Below are 15,329 nucleotides of genomic sequence, written 5' to 3' on the forward strand. Positions count from 1 at the left end.
AGGGTGTAAAATTGCCTATTGTTGCAGACTTTGGTTGCATGACATTTTATAATAAAAAAATATAACTTTGGCACAATTATGTTCATAATATCTAGTATTAGATTATTGCCCAAATTTATGTTGAAGATAATAGGGTGAGGGAAAATGCATTAAAAATATATTAACAATGCACTATTAGTTATTTGAGATGGTGGAACAAATGTAGAAAGAGTCCAATCATCATTTTTGGGGACTCATAAACTTAGAATTAATCAGACATATCCACAATATTAATCCATAATATTTATACAATACTATATACACCATACATTTTACATCAGCACAGAGAGTGAAGCAAATCTTCATTTGGATTTGCTGATAAGAAAGTGTAGGAGGCATTGTGAATCGGGGTGTGTACTTTACTGTAACGTTATAAGAAATGTTAATCGTTTTAATTTAAATTTAATCTTAATTTTTTTGTAAACCTGTTTTTGGGGGGGCTTGTATACAACCCCGATATTTTTTCATAAAATTCACTCATAAAAAGGGAATGAAATGGTTCTCTACAGGGGTTTCTACATTGTGGTTGTTCCTCTGAAGAGGCAGAGAGGAGGAAACTTTCAGAATATATGGACCGATCCAGATGAGATGAACATCGATGAGGTACACATTTTCATTCAGTCAACTCACTGTCATTTTTGACAGTGCTGTTTCCTGTTTAAGCAGTGTGTTGGTTCAGCATATGGGATTTTTAGCATCAGGTCTGGTTAATTTGACGCATGTCATGTATTTGACTTATACGATGGTTTCTTTAGCTGCTGAGAGAGATTAATGGCACAGGTCGCTCCGTGCGTCTGAGGAGGCAGGCGGAGGCAAAGCCGTACATCAGCGCTTATTTCCAGAATCTACCAGCTGAGTTTAAACTAGGAGACGGACGCGTGTACGGCGCATTCCTGAACCGACCGCTTCTCAACGGACAGGAGTATGTCTGCTTCGTTCTGGCTATACTTGAACTGGGCCAGAATGTAAGTCTCGGTCACGTTGGGATATATTGAAACCACAAAATGATCGTAAAATAAAAGAACTAATTTGAATATAAAATGTTTTTCAGTTTTTAAGTAGTAATATTAATTGAGCATAATGTATCTTGATATCTCTAGAAGGCTTTATTTTGCGATAAAGACTGTCTGACTGTACCTTATCCCTTTTATTACACAGCTTCTTATCAAATAAATAAATAAAAGCACATGAAATATTGATTCGTAGTTGACATTATTTTATTATCCGAGAAGACAGAAACCGCAGAGTGCTACAAGAGACATGACGCTAACAGTTTGTCGGACAGTCAACAGTCAAAAGTAAAAAAATAATAATTATGCTAATGTATCTCAATTGACAGACTGTCTACTCCACAAGTCCATTCTCCGATGCCGTGCTGTTCTCTGACGTTGAACCGCAGCCGATCATAGACGAGGAGGAGGGGCTTCTTTGGGTTGTGGGGCCGGTGCTGGCCGTCATCTTTATCATCAGTATCGTCATCCTCATCCTTCTCTTTAAAAGGTGAGAGAGTATACGAATTGAGCAGGAAAGCGATGGAGGATGTAAAGATGTGAATGGAGTTTAAATTACATCAGCAGCCAGACAGGAAGGAATGGAGGAGAACATTGAATGAGACGGTGAAGAAATGAAGTGAATGAGACGGTGAAGAAATGAAGTGATGATAACAGGGTTCCTACGGTCATGGAAAACCTAGTGATGTCATGGACTATTAAACTTGTGTTTTTCGGATCCAGGAAAGTTAGGGAAATGAATAGTTTTAGACGAATTGATTCTTAGCAACGAGACTTGGAATGAAAATTGATCCGAATTAATCATACTGGTCACTGGTCAATAGGTGTGATAACCCAATAAAAAACAAAAAGGAGATGAATAAATAAAATATGACAACTTTTTAAGCTGTTTATTTATTTGACCGATCCCTCTCTCCCCCCTGCTTTATCTGGACATGAACCAGCAAACCAGACAGGTCTGTGTATTATGTTACATTGAAAATGCAATTATGGCTGAAATGCAATATAAACTATTTCCTGCTAAGTGAGAGTCGCTTTAATGCTTCTCTGTGTGTGATGTTACAGGAAGCGGGCGGAGCTAGAGGGCAGGAAGTGCAGCTTTCCCAGCAACAGTAAAGCCATGAGTTCCCAGCATCCATCTGACCCAGTGGAGCTCCGTAGAATCAACTTCCCCACCGCCGGTAATACACCAAAAGACAAAGCCATGTCACAGACACACGCAGGCAATCCTAAAGAATCTATACGGTCAACACAGACCGTATCAACATGATGTTCTCTCTTTTCTAGGTTTACGTGCATCTATCATCGGTTATCGACGGTTATCAAGTCAGTTTTGGCTCATGGAGTTTTGCATTGACTACTTAATCCCCCTAATTCACATATATTCAGAAATATATATGCAATAACTAGCATGTGCATCTTCTAACTCATTTGGCTCATGACAGGGATGTGCCTTAACACTTATGCACCTTTGCCCCTTCTATCGGCATCTCTGTTTGAAACGTAAAAATGCTGTATACTTTACATACTACTCTTTACGTGTGTTAAAAAACAACTGACACCTTCTGCAAAATCCAACTCGACAGCTCCATTATTATTGAAAGCTTACCGTTGTGAATATGGAGGATCAGGAGAGCCACTTAAAAATAAAGAATGAATATAATAATTCATACATAAAGATGTAAATAAATAAATCGCCTTTTAAATAGACAAATTATTAGACAAATTTAAAATGTTTTATTTTATTTATTTATTTATGTTTTAAAATGTAGTTTTATAGAAGAATATAAATTTAAAATTTATAAATAAATACACACATTTATAACTGTTTATTTATGTTTTAAAAACACAAATAAGTAAAACAATAAAAAGTACATTAATAAGATATTTTAACATTTTAATCACTTTTTTAAAAACAATTTTAAATGTATTTATTTATTTGCAAATGTACTATACATTTATTGTTTTATTAAAATACATTTTAAAACATGAATTAAATAAAAAGTTTTAAATATGGCTATTACTTTGTCAATTTAAAAATTTTTTTTTTACCTTTTTATGTTTTAATTATTAAATTGATCAATTGATTCTTCATTTTCTTTTTAAGTGGCACTCCTGCTCCTCCATATGTGAATCATGATACGTTTTGAACCCTATATCTTTATGTATTTCCTCAATAGATGATTTTTATTTATTTTTAACCAAAACAACATCGTGTCATCTTGTCTAATATTCTTTACACTAATATGTAGTGTTTCAAAGTCTCTTTTGGATGTAAAGATAACCATCATACATCACACAGCAACAACCGCTGTTGTTTTAAAGCTCTTACCCAAGATCTAAAACACTCAATGTTCACAGCAGAACCGACGGTATGAATATCACAGACCATCAGTTGCTAGGCAACCATACATATATCCATCCTGAAAACTTCACAAGCAGCCACAGACCCTACCTGAATGCAAAGTTTTATTTGTATACACAACAGGGTAAAAGTTGTAGGTGTACAAAGTAAATAAGAAGCCAGAGGAAACTCAATAGACATCCAACACATTTTAATTAATGAGCAGAAGTCAAAACTTAATGCTTGAATTACAATTACCTTAGACAAACAAACACCCAAACCATATAAGAATACCTTTTGTTTTATAGGCTTATATTATAAATGCTGATGACATGACTAACTCTCTTTCACACTGCTCACAGCACTAAATCCAGCGGCAGACAGAGTCTCGAGATTCTATATAAACTCCACTGATCTGCATGTTTGTGTGATGTTGTGATTGACAGGCATGACCAGCCACCCTCCAGTATCCATCTCCGAACTCCCAGCACACATCGAGAGGATGAAAGCCAACGAAAACCTAAGATTCTCTCAAGAATACGAGGTCAGATCACGCACACACGAGACACACCCGCTTCAGGGTACACAATAAAAACCATATTGCCCCATGCATAATGTATAGTGTCAACACATTTTTGGCTAGTGTGCTGATATTTTCGTAAGTTGTGGCGGATGTGTAATTTATGGCGCGTGTCTCTTGTTTGTAGTCTATTGATCCAGGCCAGCAGTTCTCATGGGAACATTCTAACCTCGAAATAAACAAGCCAAAGAACAGATACGCCAACGTTATCGCCTACGACCACACCAGAGTATTACTCTCCAACAATGATGGTGAGAGTGGGTGTATGTGTTGTATTATGGTTGTATTATACATGTAGTTGTGAAATGTTGCTTTGGGGTTTCTCTCAATAAGTGTTGAATTGTCCTCACTTTTTTTGGAGAAAAGAATTTTCGGATACACTTTTATTTTGCTACATTTGCATGTTTGAAGAGGTTGTTATCTAAGGGATAAACACTATATTGGAGCCAACAGCAAACCTTTAGTGTGTTTAAGCCCAGTAAATGCTGTTTCTCATGCAAATAGAACATCAATGTATAAAAGTCATTAAGGCAAAAATATTCTAATAATTCTACACTGTACAAAAAGGAAAGTATACCGATCATTTTCTGCAAGAACATTATCTGTTAATTTTATGGACATTTACGACATACATTCAGTATATTTTGCCTTATTTTTGTACAGTGTATGGTTCTGACATAAAGTGGAACATGGCTTTGACTAATTTGTTAAAAAATGGACTATGGTCAAAAAATTAAATGTTTTTAAAAAATCACATTTCTGTCATCATTTACCACCCTCTTGTAATTTCAAACCTGTATGACTTTCTGTCTTCTGAAGAACATATTTCGAAGAATGTTGGTAACATCAGCTGTACCCATTGACTTGATTGTGTCCATACAATAGAAATGAATGGGTACTGCCATTGTTCAGTTACCACCATTATTCAAAATATCCGATTTTGTGTTCTGTAGAAGAAAGAAAGTCATAAAGGTTTGAAATGACAAGAGGGTGAGTAAATAATGACCAAATTTTCATTTTTGTGTGTACTATCCCTTTAATGCATTTACTGTCCTTTCAGCTGCCATTTCCTCAATGAACAAATTCCTGGCAAAATTTCAATAGAATAGTTATTCATAGCCAAGATACCCGTTCACATTCATTGCATTTAGAAATATTGCTGTCTGTATTTCTAAACATATCCACACTTTAATTTGTGTGTGATCTATAATCTCCACATTTTACATTAGGATGCTGTATACTTCTGCTGTTTCATTTGTTATAATGGTTTCGCTGTTGCTGTGACTGGCCACTAATGGAACTGAGAAATCGCTCATTCACACTCATAAATCACAGTATATTTATGGAAAGTAGCATTTTTTTTCTCTGTGTAATGTTTGTTCAAAGGTATTCCTCTTTGGTCATGCAGGTGTTCCTGGTGGTGACTACATTAATGCCAACTTCATAGACGGGTACCGGCGTCAAGGCGCATACATCGCCACGCAGGGGCCCATGCCAGACACGTTCAGTGACTTTTGGAGATTGGTCTGGGAACAACACACAGCAAATATCATCATGATCACCAAACTTGAGGAGAAGTCAAGGGTGAGAGAGCTACAGTAAATTTTTCCCAGTACTGGCAGACAAATCGAACAAAACACATTCCCAGACAGAAACAGACAAAGCTTTGTATTAAAAGCACCGCAATTAGGTGGCTTCAAAATGCTGTCTAGGTAGGCAGCTTCCTATAGGCTTTGGAACAGAACAACAATAAAAACTTTCTTGACATACACTTAACTTTTTTGATCAAATACAGCATTTATGTTTTGCTTATTTCTTATAAAGGCGTGATCACATTTAACATGGCGCAGCGAAATTTTGTGGATGAAAGAAGGGGAACATTTTAAATCTTTTGAGGCCCCGCCCACACCCCGTTGAAAAAACCAGCACATACTGGTTTGGTATGTTTTGATGCTGGTTTGTGCTGGTTTAAGATGGTCATGTGCTGGTTTAAGCTGGTCCTTAGCTGGTCATGTGCTGGTGCATACCTGGTTTAAGCTGGTCAAACCAGCATCAAAACTTCCCCTAACCTAGCATATGCTGTTTTTTTCAACAGGGACATAGGACGCCAAACCAAGCAACATGCTATTGGTCGGAGCTGGTTGGTCACATGTCAAATTTCACCAAATCTGTAACCAATTTTTTGTATATCACTTGAAATTCCTCATTTTTGTCCACTAGATATCGCTGTACAGTGTGAAATTTGATGCACCTTAAATCTGTTGGAAAAGAGAAAGAAAGTCTTATACTGTTTGTCTGTTACTCTCCAGATGCCTTCGTATTTCTTCTCAAAGGCAAGATGTCTCACTTGTCTAATTAGATCACTTTTCACTTGAATGGTTGATATTCAGTGCTCTCTCTCTCTCTCTCTCTCTCTCTCTCTCTCTCTCTCTCTCTCTCTCTCACCCTCTCTTCTCACTTCCTTTTTACCTCACATGCTTAGACACGTTTTACCAAAGTGTAACTTTTATATTTTTGGCTGGTTATCACACTTTCACTGCATGCACAAATGTACTTCTGTATGGAAGCATATTGGTAGCAATTTTCAAATTAAAATGCAATTTGCAAAATGGCAATGCAGTATGTAAAATGACAATGCATTTATGTCTTTAAAAATACATTTAAAATAACATATGTGCAACATTAGGTGCAAAATGAAAATGTAAATTAACATTCACAGGTTGAACATTTACGAATTAAGTGTTGCAAAATTCAATGTGGACTTCAAAATGCATTTCGAGCTTAGCCACGCCCCCTCCCCGATACAGCCTGTGAATGTTAATGCATTTAGGGAAAATAACATTTGAATGATCATTTTGCTACAGTTTTGCTTGGCTGTATATAATCAATCCGGGGAATGCATTTTCATTTTAATTTAGCAACTTAAAGAGCGTTAAAATATGCACTTAAATTGCATATTAAAAGTAGTGTAGGAACTGACAAATGTAAAATATATTATTGAATTTTCATTTTGCACTTAATGTTGCACATATGCTATTTTAAATGTATATTTAAAGACATAAATGCATTATCATTTTACATACTGCATTGTCATTTCGAAAATTGCAATTTGAAAATTGCTACCAATGCGCTTCCATACTTTTGAAGGGTGTGTCTCAATCCATTTCCTTGATCCCTAGAACATGATTTCATGGACTCTTACGGCCTTCAGACTCTGATTACTCAGTTACGTGTGACAAGATTATGAAGGCGTGCAATAAAAACGTAGCTAGTAGCAACAACATGACTGTACAACACACTGTGATTAATATTCATCTGGTATTATTTGTTTCTTCATCATGTTTCTTTGTTGCCTCTTTTAAAAACTACAGTTCCACAATAATATGCCAAAGTTATATTTTTGTCGTCTTTGTGTCTCTTTTGTACTGTATGCATTATTAAGAATTCTGCCCATGCATAACACCGTACACACATTAACAAGTACAACACCCAAGGAAGTGTCGCATTTACTGTCTATGAGTTTACATGGTTTGCATAATGCAAGCAAAAAAAACACAATATTGGTGACAGCTATGAACTAAAGTATTTTAATTTAAAACAAACAAAAAAATTACACGTATCTTTTAGTATTATATTTAAAATGATTACGGATAACATTCTGCTTTTACATTTATACACTAAACTAAAACACTACAGTATTCTTTTAAATAATTCATGAAATAAATGTTTTTTTGATAAGGCAATGGAGCAACTCATGCTTACAGTGCATTCTGGGAATTTCTAGAGAGCATCCTGTATTTTGACAATGAGACAGGGCAGCACACTTACTAGTGAACCAGGGAGAGGATTGAAACAACGCCGAAATGAGTATTGTCCTCATTTGAAGGCAGTCAGTCTGAAGAGCAGCTGACTGTCCGTTTTTATCTCAGCTGGTTCTTCAGCTCTTCTATAACGTTTCCTTTGATATTGAGATGTGTGTTGCAGTAAATGCTGTAGTAAGTGTCTGCTGAACTGTGTGCAGAATAAATGTGATCAGTACTGGCCCAGCAGAGGTACAGAGACATATGGACTGATGCAGGTCTCTTTACTGGACAAGGCGGATCTCGCGACCTACTGCGTCAGGACTTTCGCTCTCTTTAAGGTAATGAAAGATAGATCAGTACATAAATACTTTAAATTCCAAAACCCACACTTTTAAAAAGGATGTGTTATTTATTAACACACTGTTTGTGTTATGCTTTTTAACACATAAGATGTCATTTTAACACATTTTGTGTTTGTTTTGTATTGAATAAATAAAAGGGACAAAACAAGTTGAGTTAGAATTAACACAAAATGTGTTGTCCCAGAAATTCACATAAATTGTGTTAATGTAGTAGCGGTGTATGTTAATATTTATAAATATGTACATAACATCAGAGCAGCATGCTTCCATTGTATTTGTTCACAACATGTATTCTTTTCTAATCTGATATACTAGTCTATATAAAAAAAAGCATGAGTGTAACCGTATGTTTAGTATTATATGGTACTAACAATTCCATTATTTCTATGGGCAGAGTGGATGTGGAGAGAAAAGGGAGGTTCGTCAGTTCCAGTTCACAGCATGGCCGGATCAGGGAGTACCTGAACATCCCACTCCATTCCTGGCCTTCCTGAGACGGATCAAGGCCTGCAACCCGCCAGATGCCGGGCCCATTGTGGTCCACTGCAGGTAATGGATGGAATACACTACAAGAATTTTAAAATCTGAAAACTAGACATCATACACTTGCAGACTTTTTGAAAGTTTCAGATAGAAACGCACTAACTGATCAAATCTGCAGACTGGCACAGACTTTCTGCAACAAGTCCAGACTGAAAATCTGGGCAAAATCTGAGCTAAAGTCTTGTAGTGTACAGTATTTTAGCCTTAAGCAGTGATCAGTACAGAATGATCTAAACACATTTGCGGTATCTCCAGCCAGGCATGATAGGCTAAGATACTGAATGAGTATTGTAAGTTAGTTCCTCCATCAATGGAATGTGCTCTTACACTGCAGGGAGAATCGAATCTCCTTACAGTAGAGCTCTAAATGGTATTGACTTTATAAGATTGGTGTTATATCACACTGAATTTTTTCATGGTGCTGCAGCTCAATTGTTCGTCTCGGCCAGTGCATTCAATACTTTTTGTGGAGTCTGAGTGCTTCTGATCATTTTTATGATGATTAATTAATTTTATTATTTTATTTTGCTTAGAACATACTGTATGAAAGTAACAACTACCCAGACAGTATGCAACTTTTCACAGTGCTTTATTTTATTTTTTGTTATTTAGTGGCACAGTTCAGTATTTGTATAACATTCTGAAAAATGACATGTAATGTGAAAAAAAAGATGTTTAATATAATAGGACATTTAAAAAAAATGGTAAAATACCGACATGTTAGGTTTTTCTTAAATGAAACCTTTAAAACATGAAATAACTTCTCTGATAGCATTTTTTGCTATGAAAATAAAGTCAGACTAAATTACAGTGTGCTTTCTATTAGGTTTTAAAATAATATAATCTGTATATCTGAATGATGAATGATGTTTGTCACAGTGAATATTCCAAAACAACTAGGTCACCATGGTACATTATTCCTATGAAAAGCAAAATAGTTAATGAAATATTAAACAAATTATACACACGAGTTCACAACGTGAGCAGCACAACACTTATCAAATGCTCCTATTATAATCCCTGTAGAGTGTGTCACAGAAACTTTACACAGTTTCAAAAAACTTCTTGAACCTTGCTGTTGAGCGCAAGAAAACGTTCCAAACAGAGCTGCCTACACTGCACAATAAATCTATTTTTTAGACTTTGCTGTAATAGAAGCTTTTAGTTTAGTCACGAGTGAATTAACAATTCAGATTACAGAAGGTGATTTCTGCTTTGATATTAAAGCTTTATTTTGAGCTGCTTGTTTTTATTCAGCCTACTTAATATGACATGTCTTTTTTTGCTTTATGAATACATATTTTGACAACGTTGCAGAATTGTTTTATTTTGGTAATTCTTTTTTTTTTATTCGGGATATAGTTTCTGAGCACGTTGTACGGCTGCATTATCTAATTGCAACCAAAATCCAACATTGTAAAATGTTTGTTTGCTAGGTCATTTATTACAGAATGCAGAAATATTAAATGCTTCTGGATTAACTTTATATTCATGCGCATAACAGACGCTTCTGTGATAACACTACACAAAACATTGCAAAATGTTTTAAAACCTTTCAATAGGAGTAGAAATTAAGACTGAAACTTAATATGACATATGTATTTTTTGCATTATAAATGCATATTAAAAAAAAAGAAACGTTTTATTTTGGTTGTTTTGGTTTTCATTTAAAGATGGGGTAACACACGCAGTTTCTGCCAATGTCATTAATCTTGAGTACAGTCGTAGTGAGTTAGATCAAATTTATAAACGAGAGATACAGCTGTACAATTATTTCCGGAAAAAGACAAGCTGCTGGCAGGGGGGACGGAACTACAGCATGAGCACACAATACATCATCGCATTATCCCTTTGTGTTGTTTACATTACGCACGTACGCACCGATTGCCAACAAAACACAGACATATGACTTAGTTTTATTTACCGCGTGCAGTTCATGTCCGGCATTTTTTAGCACTGGGACCGCGCCATCTATCAGATACAAACGATGTCCAAATCCAGCGTTATATCCACCATTTATGTAACGTCCATCACTGAAATGCCATGAACAAACCTCAACTTCTCTCACAATCGCAAGAGTAACGAGCTGCAGCTGCAGGCCCACAGTGCAGCCAATCTTGATAAGCGGGTCTTCCTATCACTCGTCAGTTGACGCGTGGGCGGGCTATTTATTTCGACCTTGCCGTGGGTGTGCTTTTCCTGGAGAATTGCCCAATAAAAGGAATAGGATCCCTGTTACGAAACAGGGATCCAGACTTATAAAAAAACTTTCCGAAACAAGTTAGAGTGCTGAGGGAGTGTATCGAGCACAGAAATACTACGTCATACATCCAACTCGTTTTTTTAACAAGTTGACCATGTTAAGCAATAAGCATGAGAAACCAGCACGTTAAACAGTGTAAAGAAGTCAGAATGCATGAAACGGCATGTTACCCCATCTTCAAGGGTGTAGTTTCTGAAACACTTTTATAATGTACTGCTGCATTACCTAATTCCCACCAAAATACAACGTTGTGAGAACGTTGCAAAAATGTTTGTTTGACAAATCATTTAAACGCCTCTGATTCGCCTCTACATTCATGGACATAACAGACATTTCTGTGATTACATTACACAGAACATTGCTAAACCTTTCAAAACATTTCAACAGGATTTAAATTAATAGACTGAAACTTAATGTGTGTCTTTTTTTACATAAAAATACATATTTTTACAACGTTGCAGAAAGATTTTTATTTAGTTATTTGTGTTTTAAATTAAAGGTGTGGTTTCTGAAACACTTTTATAACATTGTTCCGCTGCATTACTTGATTGCTACCAAAATACAATGTTGTGAGAACATTGTAAAAATGTTTGTTATAATGTTATACTTGTTATATTTTGTTAATTGCACTTCTGTAAATAGAATCGTAATAATTTTTCACATAAATTGTCTATCTCTTAAATCATCAACTTTAGCAACTACGATATTTCAATATCTCTGGTACAGAACAACCAGAAAAGCATCTCTTAGAATGTGCATGTCAGTGCTGGTGAAAAAAAAACGTTTGATGCATTCTCCTGCTCTTTCTCAGTGCCGGTGTGGGCCGAACAGGCTGCTTCATCGTGATTGATGCCATGTTGGAGCGCGTGAAGCAGGAGAAGATGATAGATGTGTATGGTCATGTGACCTTGATGCGATCTCAGCGAAACTACATGGTGCAGACAGAGGAGCAGTACATTTTTATTTACGACACACTGCTTGAGGCCGTCTCCTGCGGCAATACCGAGGTTCCAGCGAGGAACCTCTACGCCTACATCCAGAGACTCTCGCAGACAGAACCGCCAGAACACATCAGCGGAATGGAGCAGGAGTTTAAAGTGAGTTCATCCCTGCGTTGTTTAAAAGCCATTTTTTTGTAAGTCGGATAGTGATCTAAATCAAAATTTCCAATATCTCCATTAATTAAATGTAAAAACTGTACTTACCTTTACTTTTTTTTAACCTTTATTACCTTTTTTTCTGTAACCTTCTGTAGCGACTAGCTAACGCCAAAGCACACAACTCCCGATTCGTCAGTGCCAGCCTCCCATGCAATAAGTTCAAAAACCGACTGGTCAATATAATGCCATACGAGAGCACACGTGTCTGCCTGCAGCCAATCAGAGGAGTCGAGGGTTCAGACTATGTCAATGGCAGTTTTATAGACGGCTACAGGTACACAACTTAAATTAATCTCTTTAAAGCTGCTCGCATATTAACTTTTATATGGTGGTGATATTCTCACATCTCAATATTTTAATCTCTTTCTAAACCTTATAGGCAACAGGGGGCGTATATTGCGACTCAGGGGCCGTTGGCTGAGACTGTAGAAGATTACTGGCGGATGCTTTGGGAACACAATTCGACTATAGTTGTTATGCTCACTAAGCTCAGAGAAATGGGAAGGGTTAGTGCCCACAGACCATTGTATTGTTATAATATTTACAAATCACATTTTAAACTTGCAGTGACTAATGGGTTAACTTGTTTATTCAGGAGAAATGTCATCAGTATTGGCCATCAGACAGGTCAGCACGCTACCAGTACTTTGTCGTGGATCCCATGGCGGAGTACAATATGCCTCAATATATACTCAGAGAGTTTAAAGTCACGGACGCAAGGGTAAGTCACACATGAATCACAAGTCATTTTACCTGAACATGAAATATAGATTTTTGCTGAAATTATTTGATTGTTACTTGTAGGCAAAAGGAAAAAGGCTGAAAAAATGACCATATAAATTATTCTGCAAATTATTTTTGTATGGATTGAATAGCTATAAATTTGTCTTCACTGTAACTTGTCTTCCTCTGGTTTAACTTCTCTCTTATTGAGCTCCATCCCACTGATGGTTTTGTTTAATTGCTTTAACAGGGGACTCCTTAGCCCCCAGCCATATATCAAAGCTTTATGCTCACAATATGTATTAATAATGTATAATTAATAAATAATGAAGTCCTCCAAGGCCATTTTACTCTTGGCGTTGTTAGCTGTGATTGATCAGTCAGAACCAAATGTTCCACACAGCCAGAGAAAAAAATATGTTTTAGTTTCACATACACTGTTTCTCTCTTTCTCAGGACGGTCAGTCAAGAACAGTCCGTCAGTTTCAGTTCACGGATTGGCCAGAGCAGGGCGTGCCAAAATCTGGTGAAGGCTTCATTGATTTCATTGGTCAAGTGCACAAAACAAAAGAACAGTTTGGTCAGGATGGGCCAATCACAGTACACTGCAGGTACGGAAAATGTTTTATAATGATTATATTTATTATATTCAACTGACCGATAAAATCTAGCACATTTTGTACAACTTCAGTACCATTTTGAACAACAATGAAATGCAAACATTTTTTTTTAAAGTCAGTTAAATATAATTTAAATTCAGCATTTACATCTTATTTTAATTACAATGAGCTCAGATTCTAGGAAAAATGAACATATTGCATGTATGAAAGTAAAATGAACATATTACATGAATGAAATGTAACATTTTATATAAATGTGTATGTGTAGTGCTGGCGTTGGGAGGACGGGTGTGTTTATCACTCTGAGTATAGTGTTGGAGAGGATGCGTTACGAGGGAGTGGTCGACATCTTCCAGACTGTCAAAATGTTGCGTACTCAACGCCCAGCCATGGTGCAGACAGAGGTAAGCCCTTTACACTACATCTTAGATTCTCACTGCTCGAACGAAACCGATTTAAAGCGGAGGTAACACACAGTTTCTGCCAATCTCATATTAATCTTGAGTACCTGTAGAGTAGTATTGCATACTTCGTATCTTTGAAGAGTCTTTAGTTTGATCACATTTATAAAAGAAAAATACAGCTGTAAGATTATTTCCGAGCTCCTGAAGGCGTGCAGGGGGCGGAACTAAAGCACATGCATACATTAAATCATTGCATTATTATTGCATATCTGTTCATTCACTATAAGTTTTTGTTGTTTACATTATGCACGTATGTGCCGATTTCCAACAAAATAAACATTTGACTCTGTTTCACTTACCGAGTGCGGTTCATGACCGGCATCTTTTAGTGCTGGGACAGCTCCATCTATCAGTTTCAAATGATTAGCAAATCCAGCATTATATCCAATCGATGAATATAACATTCATCACCGAAATGCAGTGAACAAACGAACTTCCTGAACTTTCTCCGCTCTCGTGTGGGCGAGCACTTTCTCTCGCTCTTGCAGGTTGACATGTGGGCATGCTTTTCCGGAAGAATTTTGCCATAAGGGAAAAGAAAAAATTGTTACGTAACGGAATTTCATGTTCGAAAAAAACTTTCTGAAACCTATACGAGCCTTGGAAGAGTGTATCGAGCACAGTAGCGAACCCTCCGGGCCCTCTAGGCCCTCTGTGATGATCTAAACTATTGTAAAAAATTATATTTAAAAACTTAAAAATATTATTTTCAATAAAAGTCGGCCGATTTTCCCTATTAGATATGTATATTTGACTTCCTGGATCGATGCAGACTCTATCCACGTGAGATTTCCAAGTCTCACGAGAGTAATTCAAGATCACGGAGCAGTCTCAGTTCTGCAATGTCATACGCTGTTTGCGCAGCCTGCAAGAAGTCGAACGTGTGCTTACGTCGGGCTCAATGTACGTCGGGCAAATGTGAGCTTAATTTGAGACGAGTGATTTTGACTGGTCAGTCTTAAATTTAACATATTGTGCATATTTGCTGTTATTCTGCATAACAGTGACATTTTATCAGATAAATGGTAAATTTACTACTTTCAGTTCCATACGTTTAGTTCACTGTAACGTTACCAGTTTAATATTAAGATTTATTATAATCAAAGATTATTCGCTTGTGTATCTCTGGGATGCGCGTGCGCAGAGAGGGCCAAGGCTCAAACGTCACGGTTCGCTACTGATCGAGCACTGATATACTATGTCATACATCCGAATTGTTTTTTGGCAAGTTGACCATGTCAATGACCATGGCATGAGAAGCCAGCACGTTTAACATTGTTAAGAAGTCAGAATGTATGAAACAATGTTGCTGAAAACTGAAACAATTGCAAGTCGCTTTATGTTGGTGTCCCTAATTCTGGCCGCCCTAGTAACATTTAGACACCACAACATATAATTCCACGATGACTCCGAATCAG

General features: G+C 36.6%; 1 protein-coding gene across 1 annotated transcript in view; it reads left to right on the top strand.

Moving 5' to 3' along the window:
- ptprdb (protein tyrosine phosphatase receptor type Db) overlaps positions 1-15,329 on the top strand; it is a 64,059-nt gene that overhangs the window by 45,992 nt on the left and 2,738 nt on the right. The window contains 16 exon segments of the mRNA XM_057330798.1: positions 549-642; positions 795-1,004; positions 1,379-1,539; positions 1,994-2,005; positions 2,115-2,230; positions 3,840-3,937; positions 4,101-4,224; positions 5,382-5,557; positions 7,995-8,114; positions 8,533-8,687; positions 11,756-12,041; positions 12,200-12,378; positions 12,484-12,610; positions 12,700-12,825; positions 13,284-13,438; positions 13,716-13,851. Of these exon segments, the coding sequence (XP_057186781.1) occupies positions 549-642; positions 795-1,004; positions 1,379-1,539; positions 1,994-2,005; positions 2,115-2,230; positions 3,840-3,937; positions 4,101-4,224; positions 5,382-5,557; positions 7,995-8,114; positions 8,533-8,687; positions 11,756-12,041; positions 12,200-12,378; positions 12,484-12,610; positions 12,700-12,825; positions 13,284-13,438; positions 13,716-13,851 (2,275 nt within the window).

This window comes from Triplophysa rosa, linkage group LG4 (genome assembly GCF_024868665.1).
Source record: "Triplophysa rosa linkage group LG4, Trosa_1v2, whole genome shotgun sequence".
Classification (NCBI taxonomy): Eukaryota; Metazoa; Chordata; class Actinopteri; order Cypriniformes; family Nemacheilidae; genus Triplophysa; species Triplophysa rosa.